Consider the following 15,698-nt stretch of genomic DNA (forward strand, 5'->3'; position numbering starts at 1 on the left):
TTTTCATCTTTTGAAAAATTTGGACCTGAAGTTTGCGTTTTTAAAACAACTTGCTTGCTTTTCAAATAACTTTGAAAAATGGTGTGTTATATTTTGCTTACTTTTTTCTTCCAGTTTTAAATTGCCAATCATCAGTGAAGGTGCTGTCTCCAGAAGATGGAAAAGAAGATATTGTGAGAGCTGCTCGAGACTTTTGCCAGTTAGTAGCTCAGCAGCAAAAGAAATCCACAGACATGGATGTCAATGTTTTAGACAATTTACTTAGTAAGTTAACTAATTCTACTTTTAAAAAATTGTGATAGACAAATGTAAAATCTTAAAAATAGTAATAACTAAAAGTATCCCCCAAAATGAAAAAGCAGCTGTTAGTAAAATTAAATACGTATCACATAGTGAAAATTAAATATATATCAGTACTAAAAATGAAATGGATTACATGTAAGCAGTGCTTTTAGACTAGACTAATGACAAATATGGATAATTCCTTTGATTGTCGGGGAGGGTTGCTATTAAAGAAAACAATGCTTAGGTTTCTTCGTTAATTATGGCCCCTCTTTTTTTATTACTTTATTTTGATTTATCAGCAATCACTTCCATAAGCTTTTGAGTTTTAAATTTTTATCCCCCTACCTCCTCAAGACGGTGCACAATCTGATATAGGCTATATATATACATTCCTATTAAGCATATTTTCACATTAGTCATGTTTGTAAGGAAGAATTAGAACCAATAGGAGGAACCACCAGAAAGAAGAAACAAAACAAAACAGAAGAAAAAAAACTAGCAAATAGTATGCTTCGATCTGCATTCAAACTCCATAGTACTTTCTTTGGATGTGAATAGTATTTTCCATCGTGAGACTTTTGGAGATGTCTTAAATCCTTGCACTGCTGAGAAGGACTCAGTCTATCAATGTTAGTCATCCTACACCATGTCTGTTACTATGTACAATTTTCTCCTGATTCTGCTCATTTCATTCAGCATCGGTCTATACAAGTCTTTCCAGGTTTTTCTGAAGTCTGTTTGCTCATCATTTCTTATAGCACAATAGTATTCCATCAAATTCATATACCACAACTTGTTCAGCCATTCCCCAGTTGTTGGGCATCCCCTCAATTTCCAATTCTTTGCCACCACAAACAGCCCCTCTTAAAAACGGAAATTTTATTTATGTTTTAGTGATTTTTTTTTGTCCTACACTTAAAAGAAACAAATATCAACATTTAAGTTATTTAAAGAAGAACACTTGCATTTAATAAATTTAGATTAGGATTTTAGAGATGGAAGTTACATATTAGAAGTAATCTAGTTCAACCAGCCATTTGATAGATGAGTAAACTGAACCCCCAGTTGTAAGCAGCAGAGTGAGAATTTGAACTCACCCATAGGTTCTCGTCCCAAAGTCCACGTTCACCTGATTACAAGTTTGACTTTGCTTTTTAGGAATCTTTCCATCATATCCAAATTGAGCTTTTTGATACAGCTTGTCATTTCTTTATTAGTGTCTGTATTTATCTCTTGACTTAAAAAAAAAAAAAGTGATTAATCCGGAAGACCAAAATGCTACCTTAATAGCTCTACTCTAAGTACATCCTTAAGTTCTACAAGTCTTTTAAAGATGTAGCAACAGATATTATTTTGACCTTTTCATTATTATTATCAGTAAAATGTAAAACAAGGAGATGTGAGCTTTATCAAAGGTGTTTGCTGCTGTGATGGAGGATGTCTAGGGGAGAATCTAAATGGGAGAGATGGGGCTATCTTCCAGGTGCTTCAGTTTGTGAGAGACATATTGATTGCACTAAGCCCCAGAGTATTACAACTTGTTCTGTTTTCATATTCATTGAAAATAGTTTGGCCTAATTATTCACACAAGAAAAACCAAATAGAGGATGTCTGACAGACTACTATATGCAGTTAAATGGACAGGCTATAAAGCTGATCTACTATTATATTTATATTAGAAATTGCTTATGGAGAACTGAGCCTGGAATTAAATAGGAGTAAGGAAGTGGGTTGAATTTTCTTCGGGAAATTTACACAGCTTTTAACATCTCCAAACTTTTCCATGAAGTTAAGGCTCTTGTTTTTAACACCAATATTCTTCCAGTGATGGTGTGTAACAATGAGTCATGGCATACCATAGTCTCCAAAGAATTAAAGTTAATATCACTCAAAGGACTATGGAAAGGCATATGGTGGGTATGAGTAGGCTACAATACACTGACAGCTGAGAATTGCATAAGAGAAGGAAACAATCTAAAGGATATCGCCAGAAATATCTGTCACCAGAAAGAAGGCAGGCCAGACATGTGGTGAGAACAATAACTAACTGATGGATAAACATATTTTTCATTGGTATGTCATGTGAAAAGAATTGTTAAGGGTGTGCAGCATTTTTGGTGGACCCATTGTAGAGGATTTATGAGAAGGTATGGATAAAAGTTGCATAGGAAGAGAGAGCATGGATATGTTGTGATTTGCTGTGTTGGAGGTACTTGCTCCAACACACTGAGATCATTTTTTCTTATTTAATTTAATAATTTATTTTTTACCCAATTACGTGTAAAATAATTTAAAATTTTTTTTTAATTTTGAGTTCCAAGTTCTCCCCCTCTCTTCCTTCCCCCCGTCCTATTGAGAAGACGAATAATTTGACATAGGTTATACATGTGTAGTCATGCAAAACACATTTCCATGTAGGTCATGCTGTGAAAGAAACCACACATAAAAAAACCCAAGAAAGTAAAGAAAAAGTATCTTCGATCTGCATTCATGCTTCACCTGTTCTTTCTCGGGAGATGCACAGCAGCTTTCATCATAAGTCCTTCAGAATTGTCTTGGATCATTATATTGCTGAGAATTGCTAAGTTATTCACAGTAGGTCATCATACAATATTGCTGTTACTATGTACGATGTTCACCGAGTTCTGCTTATTTCACTTTGCTTCAGATTATGTAAATCCAGATTTTTCTGAGCACATCCTGCTTGTCATTTTGTATAACACAATAGTATTCCATCACAATCATATGCAACAATTTGTTCAGCCATTCCTCAATTGATTGACATCCCCTCTGTTTCCAATTCTTTTCCACCACAAAAGAGCTGCTATAAATATTTTTGTACATATATGTCCTTTTCCTTTTTTTTCTTTTTTATCTCTTTGGGATACAGACCTAATAGTGGTATTGCTTCGTCAAAGAGTATGCATGGTTTTGTAGCCCTTTGGGCATAGTTCCAAATTGCTCCAGTGAGATCATTTGTGCTATACTTAATATATATATGACTGTGTTAAGAACTTTATTCCTTGCTGAGATGTTCCTGATCATATAATGCCTGGTCAGAGGACCCAGTAGAGGATATTTTAGTTTTGAGAGAGAAGATGCTGACTTGGTGATCTTAGGAGTCAAGCAGTTATTTATGATGATGAATTCCAGAATGTGTTTGGAGTCATAGAGACTGAGGGAATGTCATTGTTGATATTGCTGTCACCAAATGGGATAAGTGAGTAGAAGTGAATCTGTCTCAAGTACTGAATCATTGAAGAAAGGAGGAAATGAGTCCTACATGCAGTAAAAGACAGCAGTAGTTATGTGAAAAGAACAGTCTATGTGAATGGCATGAATTTCAAAGAAAAGGCACTATTACATTATTGATTATGAATAAAACTGATTAACATAAGGGGGTGTACTTAAGTGGAGCTGAAAGATTTTGCTATCCACTTAGCCCAGGGATATCTTGTATTCCCTTTTCCTTTCTAAAGCTGTTTGTTTAGTTTAGAGATAACAATAGGAAATTGAAATTTTTTTCTTTTACTGTTTAATCTATAGCACTAAGTGCTTACTAGCTATGACTGAATGTCATGTTTCTTGGTTGCTTGACCATATCTCAAAATCTTATTTAGGAATTATACCCACCAGTTGTCTGAAAGGCCTTGAGGTGCCTTACAAAATTAAACACATTGGAAGCTGATCAAGATGGCACATTTACGTGAACTTCAGTTTCACCTAAACTGGTCAGAAGAGAGTAGAACCCACATCTCCTACCCCACCCACACACATAAAGAGTTTGGTGCAAGAATGTATCAACTCAACAGGGCTACAGATAGGAATGAGAAGAGAGAAAAGGGGATCATGAGAAAAAGGGCATATTCAAGGAAGGATTTACCATGAGTGAAACAAACCCTAACCATGGTGGAAGAATAGTGAAGAGAAGGTTAAATGGTTTAAAAAAAAAAAGTAACAACCTGAAATAAATAGGGAGTGAGGAGTATAGAAAAGAAAAAGTATAAGAGAATAGGACAGAGGGAAATAGGCAATTAATAATCATAACTGTGAATGGGGTGAACTCAGCCATAAAATGGAAGAGATTAGCAGACTGAGTTAAAAAGCAAATTTCAGTAATATGTTGTTACATAGAAACAATATTTACAAAATCCAAAAATGTGTTATTTATAGGAAACTTATTTGAAACATAAAGACAAAGTTAAAATGATGGGCTTGAGCAGAATCTCTCAGCTGAATACAGAAAAGCACAAGTAGTAATTTTTATTTCAGACAAGATAACAAAAATAGGTAATTGAAATACATGAAAAGAAAAACTATATTTTGTTTAAATAAAGAATTTAAATAATTAACATATGGCATAGCTTCTAAGTACTTAAAGGAAAAACAATCAATTATAAGGAGAAATATGTAGTAAGACCGTAATAGTGGAGCACCTGTCAGTCCTAGGTAAATCTAACAAAAACAAACAAACAAGAAAGAACTTAATGACTTGAATAGGATTTTAGAAAAATTAGATATGATAGTCCTCTAGTAGTTATTCAAAGGGAATAGAAAGGGAGAATATACCTATTTCTCAACTGTTCGTGGCACCTTTACAAAAACTGATCATGTTTTAGGAAAAACAGAAATATACACATCCTTTACTGATCATAATGCAATAAAAGTAATGGTTCACTGGGGAAAAGTATTAAAAATCATTTGGAGACTCAGTCCTAAAACTTTGTTCGAAGAACAAATCAAAGAAACAATAGATAATTCCCTTAAACATTACAACAGTGTTAAAACATGCCACAATTTTTGGGATGCACTCAAAGAGATCCTTAGGAGAAAGTCTTATCTCTAAACATTTTTATTAACAGAAAAGAGAAAGAACAGATCAATGAATTGCAAATGCAACTAAAATGCTAGAAAAAAAATTAAACTCAATTAAACACCACAATAGGAATCCTGAAAAATCAAAGAAGAGGTTAACAGAATTGAAAATTTTTAAAAAATCAATTAGTAAATAAAAGTAGGAGCTTTTAAAAATAATAGTAATAAAATAGGAAAACTATTAGCAAATTTGATTAAAAAGAGAAAACAAGATAACAAAAATAGATAATTGAAATACATAAAAAGAGAAGCTATATTTTGTTTAAATAAAGAATTTAAATATTTAACGTATATGGCATAGCTTCTAAGTACTTAAAGGAAAACTAAATGAATTATAAGAGCCTTAGAGGTCACTTGGGCCACACTTCTTATTTTATAGATGATGAAACAGGTCCAGAGAGGTAAAGGCAGTTGCCCAAGATGGTATAGTGAATAGTAACAGAGCTGGTTTAGATTCATATCTGTCCTTTGAATCACGCTCATATCTGCCAATTTGACAAATATGCTATTGATGCTTTTATCCAGGTTTTTAACAAAATTTTAAATGGTATAGGGACTGGGTTAAAAAGTTATATATAAGTTATCTATAAGTTAAAAAAGAAGAGGGGCTAAGGGCAGCTTAATTTAGATATTTTAAAATCACAAATTCATCTGTCATAATACTATACACCAACCTCTCCTTAATTTTTATCAGTATCATTTTAGATAGAGGCTTTGAAGAAGCATTAATAGTCTGAGATTTATATGGAGATTGTACAGTTTTTTCCTTTCTGTCTAAGGACTTAAAAGCTGATGATAGGTTAGCGAACACTGCAAAGTCTTATGCTATTTTTTTCTTTTCTTGATTAGTTAAAACAGTATAATGGTAATCAGTAGTGGAAAAATTGTGTATAAAAGCTGCTTATTTCACCTACAGAGTGGTACATTGAGAGGTCTGATCCTATAATCTCTTGAATAAAATTGACATAGGCTTTTGACCAGTTAGTTAAAAGGTCCATAACTTGGGAGAGCAAGAGAGTTTCTTGTGAAAAATGAGCAAGCTGCACTTCAAATCAGTCTCAAGGATACTAAGGAAATCTGTGGTATTAATTAAGGCATATAGTTTCCCAAGGATTGAGACCAATGACTTAGGAAGGATCTAAGCAGTTTTGATGACGGGTCTTCTCTAAAGAACTTTTCCAGAATTAGATGATTGCTTATATGTTTTAGAGTAGATGGAATTATTGGATCCTATTAAGGGAAAATACTGGAGTTTAAAGTTTCAGAGTTGGAGAGGACTTCAGAATCCATTTAATACAAGTCATATCAATGCAGCAATCCCGTCTACAACATACACAACATACAGAATGTGCAGAGATCCTCATAGAGCACTTGTTGAATGAAGTAAGTCAATGCTAGAAATTTATGTTTTTTATCATTCTTCTTACATAAGTAGGTGAAAGTCAACAAATCTTTGTTTCTATCTCTGAAGACTGAATTCTGCAGCTTTATGCTGAAACCATTTACATTCTTAAAATTTTGTTTTTAATAAGGGTTTTTTTTTCATTAAAATGTTTTTAATGTAAGTCTATGGCTGACTTAATCTATGATCATTTGAAATGTTATCTCTATAACTATTTTTCCTTTTCAGTAGTCATTCTCAAACCTAAGAGGTAGGATGGCCAATACTGACTTTTCCAATTTCGGGGATAACAAGGCTAGTTTAGTTTAAATATGTCCACAAACAGCTATTGTGTAGGTAGAAAAGATTATGTGGACAAAGTGCAATAAATTTTCTAAACTTTAGACGGTTGTTTATAGAAGTGACAAGACCTTCATTCCATTTATTTATAACTGTATAAACTTGCACTTTTAATTTTACATATATGGTCAGACTCTTAGCAATATGGAGCCTGTTGATCAGTATGCATAAGGGGAAACAGATCATTTTTAACCTGGCATAAAATGTCTATCTCAAGAATGCAGTTAAGTAGTAAAGGCTAATTATTAAATAATTAGTAATTCTGGTTAGACATGAAAGGAAAATTCTCCCCATATTTAACCTTTTAACTAACTTATGTAAGTTGGTGATTCACTATATATTAGTTTGTGTGTGTGTGTGTGTGTGTGTGTGTGTGTATGTTTAAAGGATATTTATTAGATTGTGATAGACAATTTCAAAGGCACTCCCTGTCTTTGAGGAAAGGTACTATTTAATCTTTGTATTTTCCTCATTATGTAGCATGGTGTCCTGTATATAGTAAATGCTTATTTTTATTGAATGAATGAATATTAGGTTAATTTCCTATTCTTTTCCCCCAAGGATAGATCATTATTAGAAAGAACAAGATTTTGTTAAATGCAAACTAGGCAGCTTAGAGACTAACCTGCCTTTTCATCTATCAAAATTAGTTTGACAAAAGGCTGGATGAGGAAGGAAGCTGAAACCTTGGACATTGGGAAATTTGTTTCCTAAAAGTGAGGTCTTTTATAGAGAATTAATATCAATCCTAAACAGAAAAGTTAAAGGGTCAGGGGATCTTTGTGTTTGCTTCCCTGACCTGCTGCATTTCAGAACAGGATTTCTGGTTAATGAGAATTGTGTACCAAAACACCTTCAGAATCAGAAAAAGACTCAATTATTTTGCATTTGGGAGTTAGTTGATTTCACAGGTAATGAATTTTACCACAAGGGTTTGGTATACCTAATTCATCTCTATTAAAATGTCACATAGTTCGTTACCAAATATTATGCACTAGTTCACTCTTCTGGGGGAAAGACTGTTATTAATCAACCAAACTCACATGAAGAAAACTTTATTATATTCTATGGCTAAAGTGAGTATACTAGATGAGGTGGGTTAGGTAGGTGAGTGAGGTTATTAGCTAAAAGAAAATTTGGGTGAAACTTAATATCTAGAAATCACTCTCTTTAAAGTGTTGTTGGAACAAACTATGTGAATAGGATGAGATTCCCCATCATATGTACACTAAAGAAAAAACTAGGTAGAGGGACTGAGATTAGTTGGGAATTTGGTTAGTGAAATTGTTTTGAAGAGGCAGTCATTTTTTATGTCTTATCTAACTTTTCATCAGAAAGGCAGAAAAGGTACCATCTGGAACTTGATTGAATACTTTCTCTAGAGGTGGCAAAGGGTCTTTGAGAGATTCAGTACTTAGCATAGTGTCCTTAATATAGTGGGTACTCAGTTTTTATTGAATGAATGAATTTATATTAGTTTGATTTCCCCTCACCCCTCTGCCAAAAGAATAAAACATGGATCAGGATTAGGAATAATTAATATTTTGTACTATGCACTAGGCAGCTTGGAAGCTAGGCCTTTTCCTCTACCAAAATTAGTTTGTCAAAAGTCTGTATGGGGAAGGAAGCTAGATGAAGGATGAGGGAAATGAAGCCTCCATTTTTATCCTGTTAGGATTAGCTATAAAGCTTCAATGTTTTCTCTTTAAAAATAATAATTATGACAGTGAATATAATAAATAAAAGATTAAAAGTAGTTTTACAAAAGAAGAAATTGTGGTAAAGTAAAAAAAGATCACTAAGGGCTGAATCTCTGCTAAGATAAAAGAGACTAAGGCGATAACATCATTTATTCATAGGAAAGAACTTTTAGGCCTCGACTTTTCAGGTTAAGGTTTTGGTAGGAAATCTTTGGATAAGCAGAATCCATAGGCTAACCTTGCTTCAGGACAAAAGTTTGTGAACTATAGACCTGAAAAGGATACAGGCTGCCCAAAGTCAATGGGGGAAGAAGTACATCATGGGTCTACCCTCCACAAACAAAAAAGGTATGTCCATTACAGGCCCTTGGCATACTTGTTGATAACACCACTTTATATACATTTCCTTTTGCCAGAATCTACTAACCTACTTTCTCCACATTGCACCTTTGCCAGTTGGCTCCACTGGATACTTACGTTATCTTTTTAGACATTTTTGTAGACGTGGTTTCAGTGGTCAATGCTGCCCCTGCTAAGCAAGCAGATGGATAGACTTCCAGGATAATCATTTCCTCCATTGAGACAGAAGTCACATGTTAAAGTATATTTCTTCACTTTATTCATTCTTTGTTCCTGTTTTCCCTGAGAGGAAAAGTTTTAAGTGATCTAAATAAAGATGTATGAGAAAGCCTTCTAATTAAGCATTTATACTATAAGATCTTTTTTTATGCTTTCAGTAAATAATTCATGTTCATTTCATGTATGTTGCTTTATTTTCAAGGTTTGAATGGTTTCCCTGACCCTGATTTAGTATTGAAGTTTGGTCCTGTGGACAGCACATTAGGATATCTTCCTTGGCACATTAGATTGACTGAGATTATGTAAGTAATTGCAGTGGTGTGCTTATCCAAGTTTAAGATAGTAAATATATATTTATGAAGTACCTATTCCCAGAACACCTAGGTTCAATGGAGTGAGTTCTTGCTCTTAAGTAGCTTCAGCCTTAACAAGGAAAAAGCTCATATGAAAAAAAGAACAGTAAGGGACAGTGTGGCATAGAGGATAGTGACCTGGCTTCGAAGCCATGAAGACCTGGATTCAAGTCATTGAACCTCTCAGTACTCTAGAAAACTCTGTAAGACTGTAAGGTGCCAACTTGCATTGGTAGAGGGAGTTCTCTGTACTAATGAAATTACAAGTCCTGTGTCTGTCTTATAGACAAAAAATGTCATAGTTGGTCAGTATAAAGATAATATTGCAGATAATACTCAAGCAAGACCTTGAAAGCCAAGTTAATGATTAGCCATTGAACCAGGGAAAAACATGTAAGAAAGAAAGTATTTTAGGAAAATTTAGGGGAGGGAGCATAGTATAAAAAATGGTTTAGGGTGGGGACAAGTTTATGAGTTAAAGAGGCTTTATAGTAATGTAGGTGAGAGGAATGAGGACTCAGTTGTAGAAATGGAGATTGGGGTGGGGGTGGGGGAAAATCCTAGAAACCTTAATAAGGAAGGATTGATGTGACTGATTCTATACAAGGGAAGAAGGATAAGAAAGGATAAAAAAAAATTTTAATAGAGAAAACTATACAATTAATGACTTTGGGAAAATGAGGGTGGTGCTAAGTTTGCAGGAAAGATAGTCAATTCAGTTTTGGAAATAATGTATAGAATAGAAGATAGATAGTTTTTTCTTTAACCAAACATTTTATCACCCTGTGGTGGCCAAACTGGGAATGAGCTGTTTCAAACTTAGTGAGGCCAGTTCTTGGGTATTAGAGATCCCTGGGCCTGTAGATGAAGACGTTCCATCTTGGCAAGACTTCTAGACTTTATTATCCACTGCTGTAACCTTTGAAAATCTAGAATCACCTCCATGCGATAGTGAAGCTGGAGTAGGACGTTAGTGAGGAGTTTCTATTATACTCTCAAGGAAGTTTTCAGAAGGAAAGGTTGAATATAGAGTGCATTCTATTTATTAGTTGCTCATCGCACTGCTTCAGGATTCCACCACATGAAAGTTATGCTGCTCATGGATCTGTAACTGAGGCCTGCACTGATGCCCATGCAAACAGTACTATTCTTAGATTACAAGAATTAAACACTTTATGCCTAGCCTTGAACAAGAAGTGTGTTCTTAGGGAACCTTTAGTTGAAGTGGTTGAGCCATGAAAAAGAGAATTTGCCTTTCTCATTTTATGGAGGTTACGCATAACAGGAGATTAACAGTCTGCCAGTACAGTTACTTTAACATGCCAGAGGTGTCTTTAAAAACTATTTTTTGATATATTTTGTTTTTTATATTACTTTTATTTTTCAATAGATCTCTCTTGCCACTGTCTATAATCTTATAACAATATCGTTTTGTTTTTTGCCTTTTAAACACTGCCCCCATTCTTTAACTATTATTTTCTGTATTTTCTTACCAGCTCTTTGCCTTCACACCTAAACATCAGTTATGAGGACTTTTTCTCTGCCCTCCGTCGGTATGCAGCCTGTGAGCAGCGTTTGGGAAAGTGATCATTGATTGCACTGCTTGAATTCAAGCTTTTGGAGGAAAGGACCCAAGGGATTCTGATGTTTACAAGCACCTGTGATCAATTCTGTATACACCCAGTTCACAATCCTCCTCATAATTTATCGACAAACTCAAAAAAGTGTCTTACTTGAGAGTGAGTGTGTGCGTGTATATGTGTGTGTGTGCATGCGATTGTGAGTATGAAAGTAAATTTATAAATGGGAAGTATTAGAGAAGGAACTATATAGACCTGCAGCTTTGAGAAAATAACACTATCCAAGTCTGAAATGTAGGCTTCTCAAAGGCTTCAGCCTCAATCTCTTCCCTATTTTTGTGGGGAGGGCAGAGGAGGAATGATTGAAGCTGTTTGGTTATTATTTGGGGACTTTGAAGGAGGGAGGGGAGAGGCAGGGTTTGGTGGTTTTTTTTCCTAGTGACCAAAATTTTAAGTTTCAAGAATAATGTGTTGACTCTTTCTATTAAGTGGAAGCATTCAAAGTTTGAGAACTCTCCAGCCTAACAGTTTGACGTGTTGCTCACATGTTATAAGCATGCACCTTTGGAGTAAAGAGGGAATTTCACCTATCATCAGATGTCCGTCCATTCCTGTCCCTTACTGCATCATGAACTAGCTGGGTCACTTTAGAGCCCTTGACTTGGTGTGCTTGTTTATGGTATGGACTGTGAAGGTCAGGGACAAAAACGTTTTCCAAAAACATGCTGTTGTCCAGCAAGTAGTTTGACAACTGAAGGGATAGTATATTCCCTGAGACTAGAAAAAGCAGCTTTGGTCTCTTCTTGTTTTGGGGGTAGTTTGTTTTTAAGCAGCAACCAGTGTTTATATTAGACCTAAAGTGTCTGACTGTCCATTTACAAATAGCAAACAAACGAGGAAAGTTAACAAAGGCAGCTGGTTATCTCCTCCAGAAGTGATCCAACATCTTCAGAATTCTTCCCTCCTTGGAATAGCATATTTAAGTTCCTATGAATGGAGGTATAAACAGTTTTTATATGGCATTATGGAATTTTTTTTTAAAGGATTGAAGCCTCTGCAGGGAGTTAAATATTACCAAAGTCTACAAAAAGATTGGGCTTAGGTTTTTTGTTTCCTTTCTTGAGAGAGAAAATAGCACTGGTTTCATTTTATTTTTAAATTTATGAATATCCATTTTTTTAGGCATTTAATCATTGCCTCTTCCCTCATTCCTGCTCTTAAATTAGGCATAAGTCACTGTTCGGATTTGCTATGTTAGTTTTGGGGAAAATCTGTCTACAAGTGTACAACATTTGCATTGGAATAGGGTTATTATTTAAAATTTAGGTTTCAGAAGCCTATAAAGTAGTAGTTGAAGACTGGATTTAGAGAGCATGGTCTGTAATCGTCCAACAAGTTCTGAAGCTATGAAGAATAAATGTATTTCAGCAATGGGTAATGAAATCCCCGCAAAAGATTTGAAAACACACTTGAAATAAAATCCATTAAAAACTGAAATTTGCTCAAGTGATATTGCTTTGCACTTCATGTTATTTATATGTTGAAACACTCTGGGTTTTTAAAATATTAATTTATTGCTGAAAGTTTTGTCTTGATTGAAGTTACAGCATACCTCTTACTTATCCTTTGCTGATGAACTGCAGATTAGTATTCCAGTGCTGTGTTCCAGGTTCTGCTGAAACTTTTTTTGCCTTCATTACAGATTGTGATATTCCTGTTGACTTGGAGAAAAGCTGGAAATGTTTTATTTCATTTTAAAGGAAAAAAGGAAAGTACCAAGGTGAAGGAAATTAATAATAAGTGTGTTGAATACACTAATAAACAAACATATTATGTGCAATGGAGCATTAAAATGATGTAGTTTAAATTGATGAAAGTTACAAGGCTGCTCTGTTTTCTTCAACTCCTTCCTTTTCTTAAGAACTGTATGTCTTGCATCTAAAATAAAAGGATTAAGCTGTGACCTGAGTAGTTTGTATATTCCTTTAGAGAAGGACTAAAGAGATTGCTTGAAGCTCTGCGTTTAAATATGGACATCCAAAATCTCATACATGGGAGCTGGACTGTATAACTAGTATATTCTTTTTTTCTTTTCTAGCATTGGCTTTTAATTACTAGTTATTATTCCCATCAAAATCAGAATGAGTTATGCATTCTATGCTCCCAAAAGGAAACAAAATATTTAAAGAAAAGCATTCTTTAATTATCTTTCTAGGCAATTAAAGGCATTTAAAAATGAATCTTTTTAACAATCCCTGCAGTGGTAAAATATCCAAATTAAATCACTTATGGCAATAACTTGGAGCACAGCAGGAAGTTGAACATTTTAATTTAGTTAAGTTCTGGTTGTGTTCTCCAATTTCTTACAGATTTCTCATTACCAGGTTATGAAGGGAGCTGCTTTGGGTTCTGATAGTAAATTACTGCATATCGTGACTAAAGCTTAAGAATTCCTGTCTTTGAGAGATAGATGTTAACTTTATGAACAGTGCCAAATACACTGTGCATATCTACAACTTGATCTTTGAATGTATGTCCTTTGGTTAGCCCTTCCTGTTCTGTGTGATGGCACCATGTGTAGAGCCAATTAAGTCTTCGTGATATTCTGTATGGCTGTAGACTTTGGAAACATGTAAATAATATGTAAAGCAAGTTTTTATGATTAAGGAATCAGATTTATTGAATTTTATTATTGAAAGTTGAACCTGAACCTGTATGACAAAAACAAACCAATAAAAGAATATAATCTTTCCATGGGCTACAGTGTTATGTGAACACTACGTTTATTTCACTAAATAGCTAGAATATTAATGGCTAACATTTATATAATGCTTTAAGGTTTGCAAAGCGCTTTATATTATCTCTTTTGAGACTTAAAATAAACCTGTAAGGTAGATGGCTATTATTCCTATTTTACAAATGAGGCAAGCAGGTAGAAGTTAAGTAACCGCAGGTCTCGCAATTCATAAGTATCTGAGGCAGAATGATTCTCTGGGCAGTGCTTCCTTATTCTTTTTTTGTTTGTTTGTTTTGGATAGGCAATGGGGCTAAGTGACTTGTCCAGGGCCACACAGCTAGTAAGTGTTATGTGTCTGAGGCCGGATTTGAACTCAGGTCTTCCTGAATCCAGGGCCAGTGCTCTATCTACTGCGCCACCTGGCTGCACCAGTGCTTCCTTGTTCTAAGGCCAGCTTTAATCACTGTGTCATTTAGGTGCCTCTGTTTATAGGAGTTTCTGCCCATATTCTAACCAGCAAGGCATTTTCTGTACTCCTGGATCAATAATGTATGTGACCAATAATGTCACATTATTGTAATATTGTATTGTAATAGCATGGTATTATATATGGTATATAGCATGGTGCCTGGCACATAGTTGTCTTTTATTAAATGTTTATTGACCGACAGTATCTTCTGCATTCAACAGAAGCAAGACCAATTTTCCCACATCTCCAACATTTATCATTTTCCTTTTTGTCATATTAGCCAATCTGGTAGGTGTGAGGTGGTGCCTTAGAGTTGTTTTAATTTGCACTTCTCTGATCAAAAGTGATTTAGAGTACTTCTTCCTGTGCCTATAGGTATCTTTGATTTCTTCAACTGAAGACTGCCTGTTCATATTCTTGACCATTTGTCAATTGAAGAATGACTTGTATTCTTATAAATTTGACTCAGTTCTCTGTAGATTTGAGAAATGAAGCCTTTATCAGAGACACTGACTGTAAAAGATTATTTCCTAGCTTTCTGCTTTCCTTATAATCTTGGTTGCATTGGTTTTGTTTGTGCAGAAACTTTAATGCAATCAAAATTATCTATTTTACGTTTCATAATGTTCTCTTATCTTTTCTTTGCTCATAAATTCTTTCCTTCTCCATAGATCTGACAGGCAAACTATTCCTTACTCTTCTAATTTGCTTGTGGTGTCACCTTTCATATCTAAATCATGTACCCATTTTGGCCTTATCTTGATATATGGTGTGAGATGTTAGTCTATACCTAGTTTGTGCTATATTGTTTTCTAGTTTTCGTCAAATAGTGAGTTCTTATCCCAGAAGCTAGGGCTTTGGGTTTATCAAACACTTGTCATATACTACTGTGTTTTGTGTACCTAATATATTTCACCACTCTATTTCTTAACTAATGCCAGATAGTTTTAATGATTACTGCTTTATAATATATTTTGAGATCTGGTATTGCTAGGCCACGTTCCTTTGCATCTTTTTCATTAGTTCCCTTAATAGTCTTGACCTTTTGTTCTTCCAGATAAATTTTGTTATTTTTCTCTAGCTCTATCAAATAATTTTTTGGTAGTTTGATTGGGATGGCACTGAATAAGTAAATTAGATTAGGCAGAATTGCCATTTTTATTACATTGGCTTGACCTACCCATGAGCAATTGATATTTTTCCAATTGTTTAGATTTGTGTGAAAACTGTTTTTGTAATTGTTTTCATATAGTTCTTGGGTTTGTCTTGGCAGGTAGACTTCCAAGTATTTTATATTGTTTACAGTTATTTAAAATGGAATTTCTCTTTCTATGTCACTGCTGGGATTTGTTGGTCGTATATAGAAATGCTGATGATTT

The 15,698-nt window shown here is 34.4% G+C and overlaps 1 protein-coding gene across 1 annotated transcript in view; it reads left to right on the forward strand.

The window, feature by feature from the left end:
* Positions 1 to 13,865, forward strand: part of NUS1 (NUS1 dehydrodolichyl diphosphate synthase subunit) — a 25,285-nt gene extending 11,420 nt beyond the window's left edge. The window contains exons 5-7 of the mRNA XM_027848664.1: positions 115 to 264; positions 9,383 to 9,482; positions 11,030 to 13,865. Coding sequence (XP_027704465.1) covers positions 115 to 264; positions 9,383 to 9,482; positions 11,030 to 11,120 — 341 coding nt within the window. The 3' untranslated portion in view covers positions 11,121 to 13,865. The remainder of the gene's footprint in view (positions 1 to 114; positions 265 to 9,382; positions 9,483 to 11,029) is intronic.
* The last annotated feature ends 1,833 nt before the right edge of the window (positions 13,866 to 15,698 follow it).

The sequence above is a fragment of the Vombatus ursinus genome, unplaced genomic scaffold (genome assembly GCF_900497805.2).
Source record: "Vombatus ursinus unplaced genomic scaffold, bare-nosed wombat genome assembly UNPS02006779.1, whole genome shotgun sequence".
Taxonomy (NCBI): domain Eukaryota; kingdom Metazoa; phylum Chordata; class Mammalia; order Diprotodontia; family Vombatidae; genus Vombatus; species Vombatus ursinus.